Source organism: Perca flavescens, chromosome 13 (assembly GCF_004354835.1).
Source record: "Perca flavescens isolate YP-PL-M2 chromosome 13, PFLA_1.0, whole genome shotgun sequence".
Lineage (NCBI taxonomy): Eukaryota > Metazoa > Chordata > Actinopteri > Perciformes > Percidae > Perca > Perca flavescens.
In genome coordinates this window covers 25540125-25561435 of record NC_041343.1, presented here as the reverse complement: position 1 = coordinate 25561435, position 21311 = coordinate 25540125, and the positions used below count along the sequence as shown (strand labels likewise).

At 39.0% G+C, this 21311-nt stretch overlaps 1 protein-coding gene across 2 annotated transcripts in view; it reads right to left on the bottom strand.

Moving 5' to 3' along the window:
* Positions 1-21311, bottom strand: part of tmem132e (transmembrane protein 132E) — a 381952-nt gene that overhangs the window by 15298 nt on the left and 345343 nt on the right. For both annotated transcript variants that reach the window (XM_028595737.1, XM_028595736.1), the window contains exons 6-7: positions 15561-15766; positions 5672-5951 (exon numbers count right to left, since the gene is read on the bottom strand). In XM_028595737.1, coding sequence (XP_028451538.1) covers positions 5672-5951; positions 15561-15766 — 486 coding nt within the window. The remainder of the gene's footprint in view (positions 1-5671; positions 5952-15560; positions 15767-21311) is intronic.

Here is a 21311-nt window from a genome sequence, read left to right as displayed (position 1 = left end):
CAATTTAAACCTTCAGTTATACTTTATTAGACTAAAAGGAAGTCATGCTAGTTGAAAATTAAAGTTGAACTTGAGAGATTTCATGTTATTAGAAAAGAAATTAGAAAGTTGAGCAACAGTAAGAGTACGTCGTTCCCACTAATTGGGAAACTGGTGGAAAACTTATCAAAGAGACATTATACAGTATGAAGCCAGCATACTAAAGCACTCCACATTTTCTGAAATTCAAACAATTTTCTTGCTGCCACTTGGGACAGCCAGTGCAGAGGCGCATTGTGTAGGTTTTTCTTAGTTTTTAAGAAATATACACAAATCTTTATTGGAAATTATCTTGGTGTGTAAATAAGAAAACTGAAAAAAACACACTATTGTTGCACGTAATAAAATCAGAAGTGTTCCTTTTGAATTCTGTAAAAATAGATATTTTTCTATTTTGGAAGTTCAAATTAAGGTAAATTCAGAGCAGTACTATGTAATACTATATCATTAATTTAATATATTATATTGAATTTACCGTCACAGGTCAAACACTGTGACCAGTTTTCGTATTGATTTTAAAATTCTCTTATTAGTTTATAAGGCACTACACAGCCTCGCACCAGTCTACATCTCACAAATGCTTTTAGTTTACAAACCAGGAAGGCCCGTCAGATTCTCCAGCTCTTCTCTTTTAGATGTTTGTCTGCTTCCAGCCATTATGCACTGAGACGTTGGAAAATCCTGTCGGAGGATCTGAAAGGAGCTGGAAATATTGATACCTTTAAACGCAGACTAAAAACCTACTTATTCACTCTGAATTTCACGTAATGTACTTTTATGGTTTTAGTATTTATTCTTATTTTATTGTCTTATAATTTCTATGGCTTTAGTATTTGGGCTGATCGATGAATCGTTTTCAAATCGAAATCGAGATTTGAAAGAATGCCATTAGCTATTCGTGAGACCGCGATTTATCAAATGTGAAATATTTAGTTCAATGTTTGGTGTAACATTTGGTTTAACATTTTTTATTCCTGTTAATAGTTATAGGCTAGTTACTGTTATTTCATGAAATAAATGCTGGAATAATCCTACATATCACAGATTCAATGTTCCATCTTATTAAAAGAAAAACACTTATTGGTGGTAATTCATATCTATGTTCCAATCCTAGCATAAGAATATATGGCAGTTTTTGGTGGTTTTTCATGTAATAATGCTCCATGACGTGTTTTATCTGTTACACAGTTAATATTGAACTTTAGCTAAACTTAAAAAAAAATCACAAATCGAATGATAATCGCAATTCGATTTCCCCCCCAAAAAGTTTATTGTACCTATCCATATTTTGTCTTAATGTGCATTAGTCTCTAAATCTAAGTCTCTTTTATCTCTGTTTTTGTCTGCTGTTTTTCAATCGCTGCACGGCACTTAGAATTGCATTTTGTTATGTTAGAAAGATGCTATATAAATAAAGCTTGATTGATTGATTGAAACATATAAAATCAGTTCACCTGAACAGCTTTGCCGCTGGTTATTGTATAACCTTTTTGTTGTTTGCTATGATTAATTTATTTAATCAGTTAACAACATCAGACTGTATCCGTGTACAACATCAATAAAGAAATCTTCCAAAAAAATATGATTAACTATTCAGAAGAAGAAACTGAAACTTGATCCTTCTTAAGTGCGAGATCAGTTTAGTCTGGTTACGCTTTGACTTCTACAAGCGGAGACAAGACGATGCTTCCAAGACGCTGAACTGATGAAATACAAATGTAATGCTTCTTGAAATGCAGTAAAAAAAATGAAAACATGATCCTGGCTTTCAACGTTTACCGTCCTGTAAACTTTCAAGCAATTACACAGCTTACCACTCTGCAAAGTAAGTGGATGCAGCAAAATAAAACTCCCTCACCAAGAAAACTATGACTTTCTTGGGGGACATATTCAATGTCATTAGGCAGATCAAAGTATGGACAGAAATAGGAAGAATGACATGAGTTTGATAGATTATATAACTCTATTTTTTTAAAAGATATAATAATATTTGAAGCCTATACCGATCTAAATTATATCCCATTTGAGCATGGTACATCATTTAGATCGGCCTACATTGTGGGTGGAACTTGTACTTGCAGAATTTGCACAATAGACTTTATGCAAGTGACACAATTTCTCCATTTAATCCATTTAAACCATCCAATGAAGTTAATTATTTGAATAGGGATCACATTGTTGTGATACATACTACATACTGTTTCTGTGTCATATAGTAAATAGTGAACTATAATTTTCTGGTGACATTTAAGATGCTGTAGATTAGACTCAAATCTATTTCTGTTCTGCTGTGTCTCTTTGGACGAGTGGTTTGGTGTTTGCAGATATAATTAAATGATCTCTGATCAGAGGACCAATAGTGAATTCTGTTCATGTCTGGCTTTTCATTTTGAGAAGCAGCTATTGTTCAGTAATCCTCTGGATTAAACCCCCAAGTCCCACCAGGTTTGGTGAAATGTTAGAAAGTCATCATTCTGCCATGTAATCACAGGACATAAACATACCCTTTACAGCAGTGGTGGTTTCAATAATGTACCCCCCCCTTTGAAATATTTTTTTAGCCAAGTGCCCCCCGACGAGTGCAAAGTATTTTTGGTAGAAAAAAAGGCTATATAAAGAGAAAAAACATTAGAGCCCTGCACCATTATTGACTGATTTACTTAAGCTTGTAACTGAAACACACATAAATGTTACTTCAAATGTTTAGAATCCATAACTGAATTAATTTTATGAATTATGCATGACTGATATATTTGAAATTAACATTTCAAAAAGGAATCTCACGTACTCCCTGCAGTACTCCAAAGAACCCATAGGGGTACACAGACCCCCATTTGAGAAACACTGCTTTACAGAATAAGTAAGATCTCCTATCTTTATAGTTTTACCTTAAAACCTCACGCATTTTCTCTCTTGTGTCTTCAATTAAACAGACCTGTCAAATCTAACATAGAATCACTTAATTCATGCAATAAGCCTCAACCATCCTTCCAAAAAGAGAGAAATCAAATGACTCTCTGGAGTATTGCAAAGTGAACAAAAGCTGCTCCTTTTCTGTATTCATATTCATGAGCTGGTGGACAATTTGAATCAGACATCTAAGACTCAAAGACTAATTCAAATCCTCTGAAAGACCAGAAGGACCCTTGTTGAATTACACAGTGTTCATTTTCAGAAACTCTGCACAATAATTTCAGTGTTCTTTGTAAAACAGACTCTGCGAACTACAGATATTTTACTATAACTTCTTAGCTCTTCTTCAGCCTGCAGAGCTCCTATTTATGTTTCCTTCATTGTGTTTTATCATTAGAAGGATTTTTTAAGTTGCCTCACACATTCATTCATTCATTTATTCATTCATTCATTAATTCACACCTACAGGGGATGAGCTGCAGGTGCAGGAGGCAGCTGGAGTTTCAGTTTGGCCTCAGTGTCCCGTGTTCATTTGACTTACACGTAATGAAGTGATGCTGTGGCCGGAATTTTGACATATGGCTGAGTAAATGAGCAACGACAAGCACCTAAAATATGCATAAACTGTCCTTATTGTTATTAGCCATGTTAGCTGCATGGCTCGGTGGATGGTGATGTCGGTCATTCCACCACTTTGATCCAGATCCATCAACCATATCACTAATCTAAGAAATATTGGATTGAGTGCTATGAATTTTTGTACAGACATTCATGGTGAATTATACAATTTTTTTTTTTTACTTCTAGCGCCATCAGCAGGTTGTCATTTTGAGATTTGAGTAAAATGTCTTGACAACTTTTGTATAGCTTGCCATGACATTTTTGTACAGTCATGGTGCCCAGAGGATGAATCATAAAAAACTTTAGTGATTTGTTGACTTTTCATCTAGTGCCAACCAGAGGCATGTTAGCATGCCGACATTAGCATTAGCTAAGTGCAGCCTCACAGAGCCGCTAGCATGGCTGTAGACTCTTAAGCTGTGTTCGAAACCGTCCCCTATCAGAGAAATAGTGCACTATATAGTGTGTTCGCCATTTTGTAGTGGTGTTCGAATTCTCCGTTAATTTCATTCACTATGTAGTCCAATATAAAATACCCACAATGCACAGCTAATTTGAGTGTACATACGATGTACCCTACATTTTACTCCCGTATACCACAATGCAACATGGTCGTGTTTTCCCGTAAGAAAAGAAGAAGCAGAAGTAACCGCGAAAACTGAAAAGGAAAAATGGAGCGGACATTCGTTTCTAAACAGTGGAAATGTATCATGCAACATATACAGTATACAACCTTTTACTTTCCTCCTGGGTGCTCGGTTTGTTTCAGGGACGTATTAGAAGTATTTTTGTTTCGGTTTGTTTATATGAACAACGGGCGCCTGACGCAAGTCACGCCATGATGTGTTTTCAGTGAGGGTCCGAAATCTCGTTTGGTTGTTCCCTATATAGTTCACTATTTAATAAACACTATATAGGGCCATGTCAAGGAGGATCTATATTTTTATTTCTAGATCATAACATTTGAGTGATCAAATCCAGACCAACTCTAGCATGTTGTTCTGGACCAATCCAAGTTGTTTGAGGGATGAAATCATTTCTCAACACCTTATATATTTATTCATTTATTTATGTACAATTGCTATGAGGCAGTGTGGCAAGTTACGTCTGTTGGTGGTAAATTGATGTATAATTATTCATAACCTTCAACAGATTACAAATGATCCATTGCACATTTAAAATGATGGATTAGTGATTTATATCTTTCCTCCCTATTTCGCCATCATTGGACGCATCCATCAGGAAACCATTCTTTCTCCTGACAGGCTGAAACTGTGATCTGCCACGGTGATCAAAACTCTCCCTGACCGTTACTTCTCCCTGTACCCATAAATGACCAGAGAAGCATCGGTAAATCACTGGCCAGGAGTCATAACTTGTGGCGCGTTCTGTTTTAAGGACTTCTGAACCTGACTTGGCCGATGCATTTATATGCACGTTAAGTCAGGGAGCTCTCTTACTTGAGAGAAGTGGACATCAACAGCAGCACACACTTACAGAGAGACAGAGATGTTTTTGTTTATAACAGACGCAGACAAAAGATGAAAAAAAAATTAAAGTGATAAAACAAAATACTGTATGAACTTTAAGGAACAACTTCAGTGTTATATTCATAGTTTAGGCCATTATTCCCAATGGTACTTGTAACATTGTGGCAGTCAAGTTAATTTCAAAGATCTGGAAACATGGCAAAAAGAAGACAAACGAGCAGTGTCACCCTTTTCCAATGTTCAGCTATATATTTTGGTGAGTAAAATGTTATCATAACCAATAAAAATGACCAAAACTATGAAAATAGAGTTGTAATATCCTGCATTATCCTTTAATCAAGGCACCAAAAAGGTATATCTAAAAGAAACCAGCTTCTTTAGCTCCCAACAGCTGCTGTAAACTTTTAAATCTTGCTTTCTCATCTCTTTAACTCAACTTTCATTGTGTGTGTGTGTGTGTTAGCTGTGTTGGGCACATTCAAGGAACACCATGCCCTCTTTCACGCTTCTCACTCAGACGCATCATTTGTCATCACAAGACACTTAATTTTTCACTGCCGATTTATGTGAATTTTCAGCACTGAGGAATAAAAAGGCGGTCTGTTTACCTTGAGCACAGTGGATCCCAGCTCCAGTCCCACCAACACCGTCCTGTCCACCAACTCAGCTATTCTGGGGTTGGCCACCTTCAGGGAGTCCTGGACCAGGTCTGTGACATCCACCTGCCATTCGGGCCCCAGCATGGTGATGACCTGGTCGGTGCCCTCTGTGGAGGTGGTGTGGAACTGGGTCAGCACCTTGACCAGGGCCCGCTGGTACTGCAGGGTGCAGCCTCGACTCACCCGGCGCTCGTCGTCTTCATCGTCTGTGTCGCTGTCTCTGGTGCTCCTTGGATGGAGAAGAAAGGGGGAAAATAATTGAAATAGAGAATGAAAATTCATTAAACACTCCTCTATATGGTAGATAACGTTGTGGGTTCCAATGTTAGGCAGCAGCGTTTCCTGCAAAATGAGGCAATGAGTTGAAAAACTTGAGAAGCTTCGCTCAATGCCCAAAATCCGGCCAAATGTGTCTGGATTTGGGCACCGAAAAGATTGAAAACTTAAAGCCATCACCAATCATAACTAGTCACTTCTTTAAACCGAGCAGCTGCTGCCAAAATATGCTCCGCACTGTGGCATGATGCTACGTCTCAATGTGTGCCTTCTGTTCTTAAGGGTCTATAGTCATTTTATAATTTGACATCATAACACTGATGAGAAACTCGGCACCACTCCGCTCCAATCCATCACACTATCTGTTCTGATGTAGTGGCAATGAGGAAAGAAAATCCTCCAAGTCAGCAGGGAGGGATTGATAGGCACCATAAGCAGTGTTTTGAAGTGATGCGCCTCTTATTTCACAGGAGCCCTGGGCAGCAGGGTTAAACATGCCAGGTGTACCCCTACTGAGTGCAATCTGCTCTACAACAAGATGTATGAGTTACCCAACTTCGCTCAGCAGGCTTGATAGTCTGCCACTGCCTTCTTAAAAAGCACTATTCTGCTTAATCTTAGTTTTGATTTAACTATCTGAGCGACTTGAGATTCAGCAGAGGCAGCAGAGATGTCAGCCACTGACGAAGTATATATCCCTTGATTCAAGGAACAGGTCCAATTATTCGACTAAACATTTCTGTCCCGAGGTCTCATAAAAGCTTAGAATACACTCCCTTAAAGGCAAAATGCATTTTTTCTTGTACCTCTCCACCTGCCGTGTTGATTATTAATTCCTCTTAGCATGCTACCTCTCCACACTTCATCATCCCCCCCAATACTTCAGCACTCTGTTCTGCTTATACCTTTGCACTGGCAGGTTATATGATGTATAGGAATAAAATGGCCTCCAATATGGCTCTCATGGATCGTTGAAGGTACCTGCATGTAGTTGTTTATTCAAGCAACTTTAACTTCACCTCCTGAACCTCTTTAACTCTGATTAAGATCGGGTCATGGACTCATCACTTCTGTGTCTATGGTTGGTTGAATGTGTTGCTTTGTAATGAATAAAAAATGCAAAAGCTCTTTCACAGTCACGGTGTGATTTTGTAACTATGTGGCAAAGCCACTGTTAATTCAATACATTGGAAATGATTGCCCTGACAGGGAAAAAGCTATATGCATTAGTCAGTGGAATAATGGATAGCATTAGTACATCTGCATCAATGCAGTCAATAAAACAATAACACAAACATCATAAAAATAATAATGTAGCTAAAACAACAAGGTTTTACTGCAGCAGCTTAGTCATAATCTTGCATATGGATTCTGTGTCAAATATTAAGGGCTTACAAGCCTCGCATACCCGGAGTTTTTTTAGTTTTTACATTTGGTGAATTTTTATTCATGGGAAATCAAATTACAATTAAAAACTATCAGAAAAAAATGTTAATTTATCAAAAATCAGGATCAGCAGAACAAACCTGAAAAAATACACTTAAATCAAACTGTATTGAAAATAATAACCAATTTAATGCGCAGTCATTAGCAGTGGCAAGCAACAGCAAGCAGGGTGCAAAACTTTTTTGTCCACCAGCCAAATGGCTAGTGATGTTCAAAATTCCCAGCCACTCAATAGATTACCATTGTTTTTTTTTTTTGGTTGGTGAGTGAAGCAAATCTACCAGCAACTTGCATATTTTATCAGCATTTGGCTGGTGGATGGTGCTAATTTTGTACCCTAATAGCAAGGTTGCTATCTTGCTATCAGGGTGCTGTTTGTCTAAAACAAATAACAGAAAATTAAGCAGTTCTCAGGTCAGGCTTTGAGACTACAAATTTATAACAGAAAGCCTATGTTACAGACTATAGGTGAGGAGTTTGAAAGATGCAGGTCTTTATCAGTCAGGGAAGGTCTAACAAAAAGATGCAACTGGTTGCATTATAGGAAATGGAGGATCCAGTGTAAAGGATATTGACTCTTAGTAGGGACTAAAGCCATAATATCCAGTCCTCTGCTGCATATTTTTTTGTCTCATGTGTCCTCAAATTCAAAAAAAATAATATGATTAACTAAATGGTGAGTACCTAAATAACCCAATACCAGCTAACCTAATCAAAAGCAATTCCCTTTTTTTATCACCTTAAAAAGTAACGTAATACAAGAAGACACTGAATCGAAAAACTGGAAACCTAAAAACTGATTAGGTATAGTGTATTTGTCTTCCAGTTCATATTAACTCTTTGGCCTGGATGTCGTCTGGACATCTGTAGGCCTCTGTGTGTTTGAAGACTGACAGTGTAGCTTCAGGTTATGTAGTTGCTGTTGTTCTTAGGTAAGTGAGTTAACTCCACATCAGACTGCACACACAGTTACTCATTCAGTTAAAGATAGAGAAAAAAAACCAATGAGGCAGTAAGACTCTCTCTGTCTTTGTCAAGGAGTTCCACAACTCTTGGCTCAGGTCAGTGAAAGTTTACCTTCTTGAGTCAGTACCTTAAAATAAGGTTGATATTTTTTCTCCCTCAGAAGAATATTGTCTGTTCTTATTAGAGTCTTTGATACAACCGTACAAGCTGAAGCTTCAGTGCACGCGGTCTGACCGCCTGATTACACTTTCTTTCCTTTTTTAGAGCATGTTGCTGGATAATGCAGCCAGTGAGCAATTCTGTTGCACTGTAGCAAAGACCCACTGCAGGCCAAGAGACCTTGCTGCGCGTGAAGGTTCGGAATGTGTCACATTGCAGAAGTGAAGGAATGTAGAATGGAAAGAATGCAACAGAGAGGAAAATAAAAGAGCGAGGAGGGCAAGAGAGTGGGAGGTTAGAGGTTGTGTAAAGGAGTCAGAGCACTTGTGAGAGGAGGAAGATAAGCAAGAGAGAGACGATGGGAGGATTGAGAGGCGTTAATGAAAAGACAATAATTCAGTCTAACAATCACAAAATGAAGCAGCTTTAGCAAAGTGTGATGCAGATAATCATCACGATTTGGTGTAACTGGAGTGTGATTGAGATGACTAACGAGCAACATTATATGGTATTGGATTTCTTACTTTGCGGTATTATTTAAAGTGTATTGTGAAGGCTGTGCAAACATCATCTAATTCATTATCACAGCACTCTATAATGACTGTAAACAAACTGAACCAAGGCCAAGATGCAGTGCTATTGTAAGTGCTGGCGTTCCTCAGAATTAAGATGATTTCTCGTAAATCCTGTTGCCGTCTGTCCGTTCTCTGCCTGCCTGGAATCTTGGTACAGCGGAGTTTGCCAGACTTGTTGGCAGTTGTTGGTTGTTTGTAGTGTTGTTTTGTGAATGGCAGATGTCCATGTTGTTGATTTGCAAGTCAAGGAATGTCAAGTCTTGACACTCAAGTTCAAGTCAAGTCCCAAGTTCGAAACTTTGGGTTTGAGTCTTAAACAAGTCCAAGTTACGGAGGCCGACAGGGGCAAACATCATGCAACTTCAGAAAACACATGCAGATAGACAAAACACAAGCAAATTAAGAAAACAACTTCATTAATTTGACAACACATGTGCAGCATTCAGCAAACGCGCTGCAACACAACCAAATACATAAACGCGATGCAAATACAGACAACACAACCAAATACACCAACGCGCTGCGAATAAAAAAAACGATGCAAAAAGAAAAGCACACAAACCCTGAAAATGCAACAAAAAAACGCTGCATCCAGATTACACAACGGAAGTTCTCCAGACCTCTAGAGGGAGCAGCTGGATGTTTGACCCCATGGGGAAAGTGCCTTTTTATTAGAGTCGGGTATGGCTGCATAGTAAAAAGAGAACTCCCGTCTCATGCTTTCCCGGATGGTGCTGTGCCTGAGTTTCGACTTTTCAATATAAAAGCTTGCGTCTGGTCCGCTCTTCTTCCTTTGGTGTTTTGGATGTTTTTGAACTAAACAGTACGGCAATCATGCTAATGAATACAATCACTTTTTCAGCAGATGTCTTACTTACAACACGATGGAGCAAGCAAAGCAGTTTTGTGTTTATGTGCGGGCGGGATTTATTCAGTTTGATAAATCCCACGGTAAATTGGCTGGTTTACTAAACAGGGATGGACTATAAATCGTGTCTGTTTTTTGTATTTCAAGAGTGAATTGCTCCAGAATATATGAATACAGATTGGTCACTTATTTTGTTGTATAATCCCAATATTACACTTGAGGAGGCCTACACTTCAATGATGCGCCTTCGGACCTGGAAATTAAACCCTCTCATGTAATATGGCTTAAACAAACATTAACGTTAAATGCTGATGCGGTTTTAAATGTTTTATTACCAAGGGTTTACAGACGTCTCTGCTGATTGAGTATCACCTGTGACCTAAGCCGAGACACACCCACCAAACGAGAGAAAACATATCTCAAACATAGACTTAATATCTATAATCTCACCGTTGCACACCATTCTGAGATTGAACGTCTCTCTCTCTCGCACTTTTCTCTCTCTCTCTCTCTCTCTCTCTCTCTCTCTCCCTCCCTCCCTCTAGAGGTCTGGAGAACTTCCGTTGTGTAATCTGGATGCAGCATTTTTTTGTTGCATTTGATTTCAGTGTTTGTGTGCTTTTCTTTTTGCATCGTTTTTTATTTGCATCGCGTTTATGTATTTGGTTGTGTTGTGTGTATTTGCAGCGCATTTGCAGAATGCTGCACATGTGTTGTCAAATTAATGAAGTTGTTTTATTAATTTGCTTGTGTATTGTCTATTTGCATGTGTTTTCTGAAGTTGCAGGGCATTTGCCCATGTCAGCCACCGTACAAAGTGTAAACAAATTAACATTATACATGATCGGGAGTGTGATTAATAAAAACTATGCATATGAAACTCATGCTTTCAGGTGAAGTCACTGGGCCAAAGTCAAACTGGAGAAATTGTGATTGCATGGTCAGCATCTTAAACCCCTGGTTACCATTACATGTGGAATATTTGTTCCTCATAAAACCAAGTGAAATATGCCAAAACTAATTTCAAGGTCAAGAATTAACTGTCAAACTCCATTTTTAAGTCAACATGGAGGAGAAGTCCTCGAGGCGCTCAGAATCACGGAAACATTTCCATGGCAACTGAGCAATCTACTAATGAGGACCGTATGATACAGTCAAAAGCTCCAGAACAAGCGGGTGATTGATTGATTCGACCCTTACATTTGATTACGTACATTTGATAATACCTTGAAATGATCTTATATCATCTAGTTTATAGCTTGTCTTTATTGTTGCTATCTTGTTTCTATCTTGTTCTATTGCTGCTGGTCACTTAAAGCTACCAAATGTAATTTCATTGTATGCCTACAATGACAATAAAGTGTCTTATGTTGTATTGGGATTGTTTTGTCAACGTAAGAAATAGATGTTTTCACATGTGGCGTCTTACATTTAATGTGAAATATCTGAAAACCACACAATATGTGAAGGTATTACATGTGATAAATAGGGTTGGGCATCAAGAACCGATTCCTACTTGGAATCGTTTCAAAAATTACGATTCCATCGGAATCGTTTCTTTATTTGGAATCGTTTGAAGGATTTGGTTTCAAATCTGATCATGGGTTCCAAATTTAACATGCACAAGTTTTGGTTTCTGTAGCAGCCAGGCGCTTGTTGAGTTGCAGCCTTGGAGCACAGTAAGCAGTGGTCTAGTGTGGCTTTATTTTAAATTGAAAAAGCCCCGTCAAACTGCAACCCACCTTTGAATCAAAATAAAACTTTCCTCTTATTTGTGAAATAAGCACGTGACCCGTTTCAACTCCACCCGTCAAAGAATCGGAATCGAGAATCGATAAGAACCGGAATCGAAAGGAAGAATCGCAATTGGAATCAGAATCGTTAATATCCAAACGATGCCCAACCCTAATGATAAATGTGGTAAATATGTTGTTTTTTTGTGAGGGATTTATTACTTTTCTAGGCTTGCTCCATCATGATTAATGGATAACCTCAGCATCGACACTTTGACTACAAGTACAACAACCCTGTAATGAGATGTAGGCTGTTTCTAAAGCAATCAAGAGGTGCAAACATAAATAGTAATTAATCTATTTCCTGTGAAGTAAAATGTCTTTTCAAACATAAAGGAAATAAATGCAAGTGGTAATTAATTTATGATGTAAAAATACAACAGATTTCACATTAAAGTAGTACCAAGTGAATGTCAGCCTGCTGTGATACTGCTACAACTATGGATCAGGCAACAGAAAAACAGAAAATGCTATATTGCATACATCAAAAGATATGTCCAACACCACCACCAGAAATATCACTTAGAGTCCTGTGGGAAGGCCAGTCTAGTCAGTATCAGCAGCTACAATAGTCTGCATGTGGCACCATTGAGAATGGTGGAAGCTGTATTTCTCTGCAGTTACCTGATGCTGCAAAGAACTACAGGGAAAAGTAAAGGCAATTACCATACCTCAGTAAATCCAAATGACAGCATGCAAGAAAGAAATGCTTCACCTGCAGTGAAATGAATTATCTGGCCTGCCTGTGTGGCAATCATTGCAACCTAAAATAGCTCACAAGGGTTCTTTGATTATTGTTTTCATGAAGGCACAAGGGAAGTTATATGCATAGAAAATGGGTTGGAAGAATTGTAGAGGTGCATACTTTAGAGAAACATACTTTAAAACACACCAATTTGCTCGAAACAACCAGTCCAACTACTGATATTCGGGGAAAGTTGAATACCAAAGAACATATCGTTATATAAGAGTTATACCATATGAGGCTGCCGGCAGACCCTGGGGCCTGGTAAACACTGGACAAATGGCAAACACCATTCAAAATAACGAGGTCTGCACAACTAACAAATCTAATAAAAGCACATATACAATTCCTCATCTGCAGGGTTCTACTTTAATAGGCTGAGCCTTTTACAAAACAAATGAATGAATGGTGCTAAAGTGGGGATTTAAGACACATTTGACTCGTCAAAATAATATACCACATACAGCACATAATAGCCCATTGGGGAACTTTGAAAAATGAGGTTATGCAAGATGTTTTCCAAGCACTCTAAGCAATTTCAAATAACTTAATTCTTCAAACAGCTCCTTAAACACGCCATTTATATTCAGGTTGGGTAGAAATGGATTTGGTCTACTGTGATGTACTCCAGCAGCAATGACAGCAGCCACCTGCGTGAGTGTTAATGCTCCCATTAAACATTTCCTAAATGAAGGGTTGTGGGCCTGTTTGTTACTGCTCCATCCATGACATGAATGCTAGAATATTTTAATTAGCCCAGGTTCCTTAACCTAAGACCGTTGTTCATTGGGTCCCTGGCTCAAGCCCACATCTAAAGGTGTTATATTTCTAACTGCTCACTCATATTTTTTTGCCTGCTGGATTCCTTCTATCGTCAAAAGCTTGTCTTGTGTAATATTGACAAAAAGGCCAAGATGTCTGATTCCTTATTCCCTATCATAATCAAGGACGTAACTTTGGGTTCAACATCGGGGGGGCGTTGAGATCTTCACTTTTGAGCAAAATTGAAATTTTGAGTGTCAAACACTTCATTTTCCTTTTTGGGTGATTTTTTTCTGCAACAATTTGTGCCTTTCTGCATCAAGTTATTGTGAAAATATCTTCATTTATGGAAAGGAAATTATAATAGGTTGTTGGGGTGGGTTGCACTGGCCAGTTTTGATTATTGAGGGGGTTGTAACCCCCCCACACCCCTTGTAAATTACGCCTATGATCATAATGTTGAAAAAATGTATATTCAGTGACCATGTGCTGAATGAGACATTTAGTCTACTCTATATACTGTACTTCACTCACCATTTTGTAATGAAGCACATATAGACACAGTTCTATGTACTACATGGCCGTACTACTGCATCAACAGTGTGGCAGCGTCTTGAAATTACAGCTACAGCCCTGACTATCATTTTAAGTTCTAAGTAACATCCCAATGACCTGCTTGTTAGTCCAAAAAACATAATTATCTATCTGAAAGTACAACCAACATTCATTCTGAAAAGCTTTCAGTGTACCTACCCAAAGTCAAATCAAGTCTGTGTTTTGGACTTGTTGTATAAAATGGGTTCAGATAGGTATGACACAAACATGACAACCTTGTACATCTATTTGCACTTGAGAGCCTAGTTTTGCAGGGTACATTTCTGCCGTGTACTTGAGCCTGAGAATCTAATTGGAGCAAAACAAGCAGCTACACATAAAATCCTGGATAACAGAGATACATCTGGGCTGCTTTTTAGTTTCTAATGTATAAGACTGCAGGGTTTCATGCTCTTTGGATAATGAGTCCTCTTGTATTGTACAAAAATAATAAGAAAAAGAATTCTACACATTCTGGCTTGACTTTTACCATTGGGTATATTTAGGAAAATAATGCTTGAAAATAATCCTTGAACAAACTTTTGTATGAAATGTACAGTTCATCATAGTTTGTTTCAATCAAGGTTTACATGAAAGATTTTTTTGGGTTTATTACAGCTCAGGTTTTATTTTTGTACCACTTTATTTTGAGAAAAATGGAAGGTGAGCATTATAATCCCTTAGGAAAACGGTCTGCGCACTTCTACGGTTATTACAGTAGTTCAAAGTTGAGGCAGGAAGTCAGTTTGTAAGCTGTGATGAACAGACAGTTTGAGTAATTATTTTACAGTTCACATTTGTTTTTTCTTCTCAACGCCTAGTCCACTTTTTTTTGTGTGTCCACACTGAAACTGCTTTAGGTATATGAAAACAGACCTTTTGTAAGATGCTCATAAACTCCGTTTTGTTGTATAGACAGGCGAAAGTTTTTGGCTTGTGACCTCAGAGTGTGTGCCATTATCTCCGTTGTGATGCGTCACAAATAAGGCGACATTTTGCGCAATGGCAGACATGGCCAAAACAGTGCTATTTCCAATGACTAACAACTGCTTTTTACATGTTTGCGCATAAATATACAGTTTCTCTTTCACTTTATTGAGGAACAGAGGTGCCAGAATGCGCTACAGAGGTCACTGCTAGATAATTTAATACTCCCACGGCACAGACCTCCACAGTTTTGGACAAGACCCGGTCTGACGGTCAGCTTTTTTCAGGCATCTGATTGCCCAACATGTTATTCTTTGCATGACTAGCTAACATGCTCTATGCTCTTGACAGCACTTCAGTGTATTTAAGTTTTCATTTGGAAAGAGATTTTTTTTAAACTGTGCTTTTGTGGATGGGATCTTTTTGAGAGCGAAGGAGGAAAATCCCTGTTTTCAAAAGTACCTGTACACGTGTGGACCAAGCCTACATTTGGCTAATCTGGGGGTTTGTTTACAACCTGTCTGATTATGGTTCTTGCCCTTTCTTCAGTGATGTTGCCAAGTTCCCAAATCTCAGCAGTTACCATGGTGAGTACAATGCTATAAATACAGATGGGAATGATGGCCAAAGCTATAAAAATCAGAACCAAGTTGCATGAACCTGTAATTTCCCTATAACATTGCACGCATGCTAACTGTCCAACTCCCCATTTGGATTTGAGCCTCACCTTCGGTCAGGTAGAATGGGAACCCTCCAGCCTTTGATGAAGCTAAGGTTGTTGTCAGAAAGTTCCACCTGCAGGGGAAGTTTGGGCACCCAGACGGTCAGCTCCAGCGGTGCGCTCAGGTGCTCGTAGCTGAAGATCACCCTTGCATTCATGGATCCCCGCGTCTCCTTCCCATTGACGAACACGTAGTCGCAATTCATGGACACCTAGAACAGATCAGGGTCAGAAGTCAGAGACCATCTATATGGTAATGGACATGTCGGTGGCAGAGGATCTAAGTGTTATGCGATGATATACAGCACAGTATGGACGCAGCTGTCGGTGCCACAATTCATCACAGAGCAGTTCAAGGTTGACATTTTCAGCAGAGCAAACACCAAGGATCTCTTAGGTATTTGAATGTGATTTGAAAGTTCACAGCACGTAAACCCTCTTCGCCAATACTTTCAGTTTGTCTTAAAGAATCGGTTCGCCCAAATGAATTATTAAGAAATAGAGGTATCACTAGCTGCTCTACCTGCCAGGTAACAGGAACAGTAAGCAGTAACTTAGTACTTGGGTAGTCAGGATAACCCAGGAACTACTTTCTAGTGAAGAAATAGTTTCAGTGAAAATTGTGAACACTGATATATCTCAAAACCTACGCACATAAAACCAAAACTATCTGCATGACTGGATAACACTAGGGATAAGTGGGAATATGCTGTGCATTATCTTTGCAACTTTTAAAATGAGGCTCTACAGTATGTTCAAAATCAGCACATACAGCAGCTGATTTCAGCAGCTTAAACCCGAGACATGCAACAAATCAGTGAAAATCAGCTGCTGCTGTGTTTTGTCAGAATAAAAGTACAGTGTTGAGAACCACTGTTGTAAACAATGCTTACTAGCTGTGGGCTTACTAGCTGTGGGCAAATTAGTGCTTGCTTACCCAGTGTTTGTTAAGCATGAAAAGTGCAAATTAGGCATGCAAACCACATCCTAACCCCACCACCTCTCTTGCCCATACTCTGCATAATGATCTATGAACACTTATACAGACACATAATATGCCAACAAAAGCTTTTAGGCAAACATATAATTCATATAATATGAAGGCTGACAGCAGTGTGACATTTCACATGATCTTTAGTTCATAACACCTACATGGCACATTAATAAACACATTCACATAGTTCACCTTTCACAAGACATTCATGTAATGTGATATGTGACACAGCAATGACACAGAGTATGAATTCAATATATGGAAATTTCTAAATTGAAGTGCTAGCAAATGCCATTTTTAACTTAAACCATTCTTTAGCTTTCCCATCTAGTCAAAAATCTCCGGCTCCATTTGAATGATCATAAATAATTGTCCCCCTCTAAGACAAAATTATTAACTGCAATGGAACTGGAGGGTTTTGCTTTTGGGCTCCCATCGAAGATTTATCTTGTGGTGGGAGGTAGCTGGCATTGTAATCAGAGGATCTAATCTCCAGCAAATGGAGGTCGGCCTGGCCAGTCTTCTCAGGGCTGGGGATTCATCATAACTGGGAGGAGTTCTGGGTAATACAATTCCCCTTCTATGCAGACAGGCCACAGTGGGGGAAGAGGGTGGGTGGATGGACTTCTTAAGATGACAGTCTTTCCCTCTGGTTCAGTTAATGCAATTTTGCAGGGTTTGCCCTTATGGGCAATACACAGTATCCAGTCTGAGTGTTATTGTTCTGTCTGCTCATGGGCAGTCTTATCTGTATGAAGCGAGTTACAAAAGAAGACGAAGAAGTAACTCAACGCAATGACCGCAGCCACCTTGATTAATCACAGCATGGCTGGCTGTATGTAGAGCTGAGAACATCTGCCTAACACACACTCCCTTCTACCCTAAAGCCACACACACACACACACACACACACACACACACACACACACACACACAGAGAAAAGGTGCCCTAGCTGCAGTGCCGCTTCAGCTCCTGCAGCTATTGCTGCTGATAAACTTGGCCGGCTAATTGCAAGTCAAAAGCTGTTAGCAACTCTGGGTATCAGTGGCCCTGTGGGGGCTTGCTGAGGAGGGCTTTCACACACTGAGCAGCCACATGCCGTCACACTGCTGCTAATGTGCTGTGGCATCTTCCCTGGTGCCAACAGATTGCCTGGGTGGAGACAGATCACCAGGGCAAGTGCAAGCGCTTCTTGCATTTGGTCGTGTACTGGTCACATGAAGCAGAGTGAAAGAGTGGGCTAGGTTAATAAAGGTGAAGCCACCGAAGGAGCTGTCACACATTTATTGCATAACATTAACTGAATTAAGTTCCCAAATGGTTCCAGTAAAGGCAGCAGCTTCTGTCCTTCAAGCAAGCGATGCTTCAATGCCAATATATTATGATGTGACCATTCCACTCTGTTCATCCACATTCTGCAGTGATAGCAGTTAAACACATTTGTTCACATAATCCGGCGTGGAACTTGAGCCATCATTTTATTTCATACTGAGCAATTACAGTGCTTAAACAGATGTACTGCCATTACATCATAGACTCATTATTTACATATGACCCCTTGAAGGGGCGCTTCAGAAATTTTGTATTAAACTTTCACAAAGTTAGGAGACGATACAGATGGTCAAAAAAGATGCCGCCGAGGCAGCGATATCCTGACTTTTAGTTGATAGTGTGGGTCTAGATCCCAAAACACTGGATCCTACACTTCCCATAATGCAACTCCATGGCATATTTTGTTATACCCTTTCTGCCTTATAAATACCCACATCTTTCCAGCTCTCTACCCCCAGTCTGTAGCACAGACTTTATGTCAAACCTGCAATCACTGTTTTTTTTCAGCCACTTGAGGGGAGCAGAAACAAGTATCAACGTCCATCGCGATGGAGAGCCACCATCAAACATAACCGTGAATGTAGTTTAAACTCAGTAATGATGGTATGTTAGGTTATTACTGTTGCTCTGTCGAAGGCAAACGTCCCACTGTACTGTCGTTACGCAGATCACGGACATCTGATAGACTTTACTTAACCATACTTAAGTGAAAGTAGGTCAAGTTGTAAACCCCCCCCGCCCCGGCCCCGACGATGATATCATCGTCCATCACGATGTTTTACTGTAAACATCGTCAACTGCCAATTTAGGGGATATCACCCAACCCTAATTGATTTGGCAAAGTTGATACCAAACAGTTGCTTTTTCACATATACAGCAGTTATTGATCATAATTATCATTCATTTGAAGTCTTGTTTCTCCTCAATTATATAAAAAACAACCTTTAATCGCAAACCACCAATGAGTGAAAGAGCCTCAAGTGACCAGGGTGAACACAAAGTGAAGACTGACTGGTGCCGACATAACTGCACTGATTAAAACTTTTTAAGTATACTTGTACACTTATTTTATGTGACATTTTTTAACACTAATATATGAAATATACTGGAGATTTTGTATGTTTAAATTTTTAACTTTGGGCGTGTTTTTTATATAAACCATCACAGGTTTCTACCAAACACTCACACATACTTTATATGTCTTTCATGTGATTTGAATTTATGTGTGTAGACAAATAAACAAACATGTTTACTGATTATGAGGGTGAAAAATAGAAATACAAATAAATAAAATAATAAGGATGTAATTCATAATTCACAATCTCATTAATAAACCAGTAATCTGTCTGAATAAAATAAGAAAAAAAACTACAAAGAATCAAAGACTTGAGAATTACAATGACAATAACAATCTTGTGTTCCATTTTAATGTTTTCTCAAGGGGCAACTGCAGATGCTCTGACAGCAGAGTATATATATATATATATATATATATATATATATATTTTAAATTTATAGAGCATGTCGGATATTTAGCTTTTATTAGTCAGCAGGAAAGGTCAAGATAGAAAAGGGGATGACGTGCCGCTAAATGGACCGTAACGCCAGTTGCCACAGTTACATGGTATGATCTACAAGCAACGTTGCTCACCGCAAAGCAAAAATAGGTCTTTACAAAAAATGGTAAGGAATAAAAGAAAAATAAACAAAACCAGATGCAGGCAAAGGATTGAAAATATTTGCCATGTTGGAATTGAAATTATCCTTGAGGTGCTGAGAAATAAACACTCAACTGGGCTGCTTGAAAGCTAAAATATACACCGGGTGATTTCACAAACACTCTACAGTGTTGCGCCTACACTCTGATTTCCTTTTTAGTGTATCAAACAGACTACACCAGAAGACAAGTGATTTTCTCACCCACGTTTCAATGTCAAAGACACATAACAAAGAATAAACCGGTGCAGAAGAAAAAGGAAGCCATCTTGATGACATTCACATTTTCATGCTTCATGGCATGTGTTTCCAAACAGATACCGCAATTATTGCAGATTTTATTTTTTGAAATTTAAATAGCCACTGAATTTATTGTCACAATATTCTGCCAAATAGAGTTTCCATTTAGGGATAACATATGTGTTAAATGAACACTAAATGAAAGCTGACATATGGCTAGCATTACTGGGATTGTGTCTTGGAGCCGTTATGAAGCTTTTTTTCATGTGATGGATGTGTGCTGGCTTCAAGAGCAGTGCAACCAATGAGTTCATTTAGCTCTGTTTGCTAAATGAGCCAGCCCCCATTAGCCTGTTGTTTGTAGGATTAATGAACTTGAGGGTGAAAATGATCTGTTTTTCTGGAGACTAGGGACTTTTGGAAACAGTTTGGATATTATTTTAAAAGAAATTCTCATCTTTTGATGTATATCGTATTGCAAAGCAGTGATCTATTAAACAAATGTACCTTAGCCATTCATGTAGATATACAGCCACCTCCACTGTAAGATGGTAGAACTCTCAGAGACAGATATCTGCAAATCCCAGCTAATAAAACCAACTATATGACAAAAATATGTGGACAGCTGAACAGTACACCCCATATGTAATTGTTGAACATCTCATTCCAAAACCATATGCATTAATATGTTGCTATAAAAACCTCCAATCTTGTGGGAATGCTTTCCACAATGAAATGTAGATCACATACATTCTGCAATATAATGTATGTCTATATTAGTTTTTTGGTTTGAGCACCACTCAAAACAAGAGCTGTCCCTGAAGTTATTAGCATATTTCTTGTCTTTTACATGCTAAACTTGGAATTGCACTTAAGCTAAATGTGTCACACTAAAGGCCAGGACACACAAGGCCGAAAATTGGCCGTTGGACAGTCTGGCGAGGTCAGTGACTCAAGTCTGTTCGGTGTGTCCCGTGCCGTCGTCTGTCTGGGGGGCTGTCGGCCTTCATTTTGGCCGACCTGACATGTTCAGTCGGAGGCAGGGCAGTCAGGACTCACCTGGAAATGGCGAGCGGAATGAGCGTGACTAGAGTCTCTCAAAATCTGACGAAAATCTTTTAAACTGGCCTTTGTTGAGCTGAAATGAAGACAGATTCAGCAACTACATGGCCTATTTCTCGCTTAAAATGTTTTCAGAAACATGTTTCAATGAACTATTTTAGTACAATATGAGATTGTATTCTGAATGAGCCGCCATGACAGTCTGGCTTTGAATTTCCGTAGAAAACAAACCCATGTTACGTGTTCGTCCAATCCGCTGCCGGTTTTCATTTCTTGGGCAACAATACAGAGTAGCGCCGCCTGCTGCTATGGAGACGTATTACGTTTCTCAAGTCGGTGTCGCCTCACGGTGAGCCAGTTTTTTGGACCTCGGGGACCCGACTGATCATTTCGACTGGCTTTTCTGTCGACG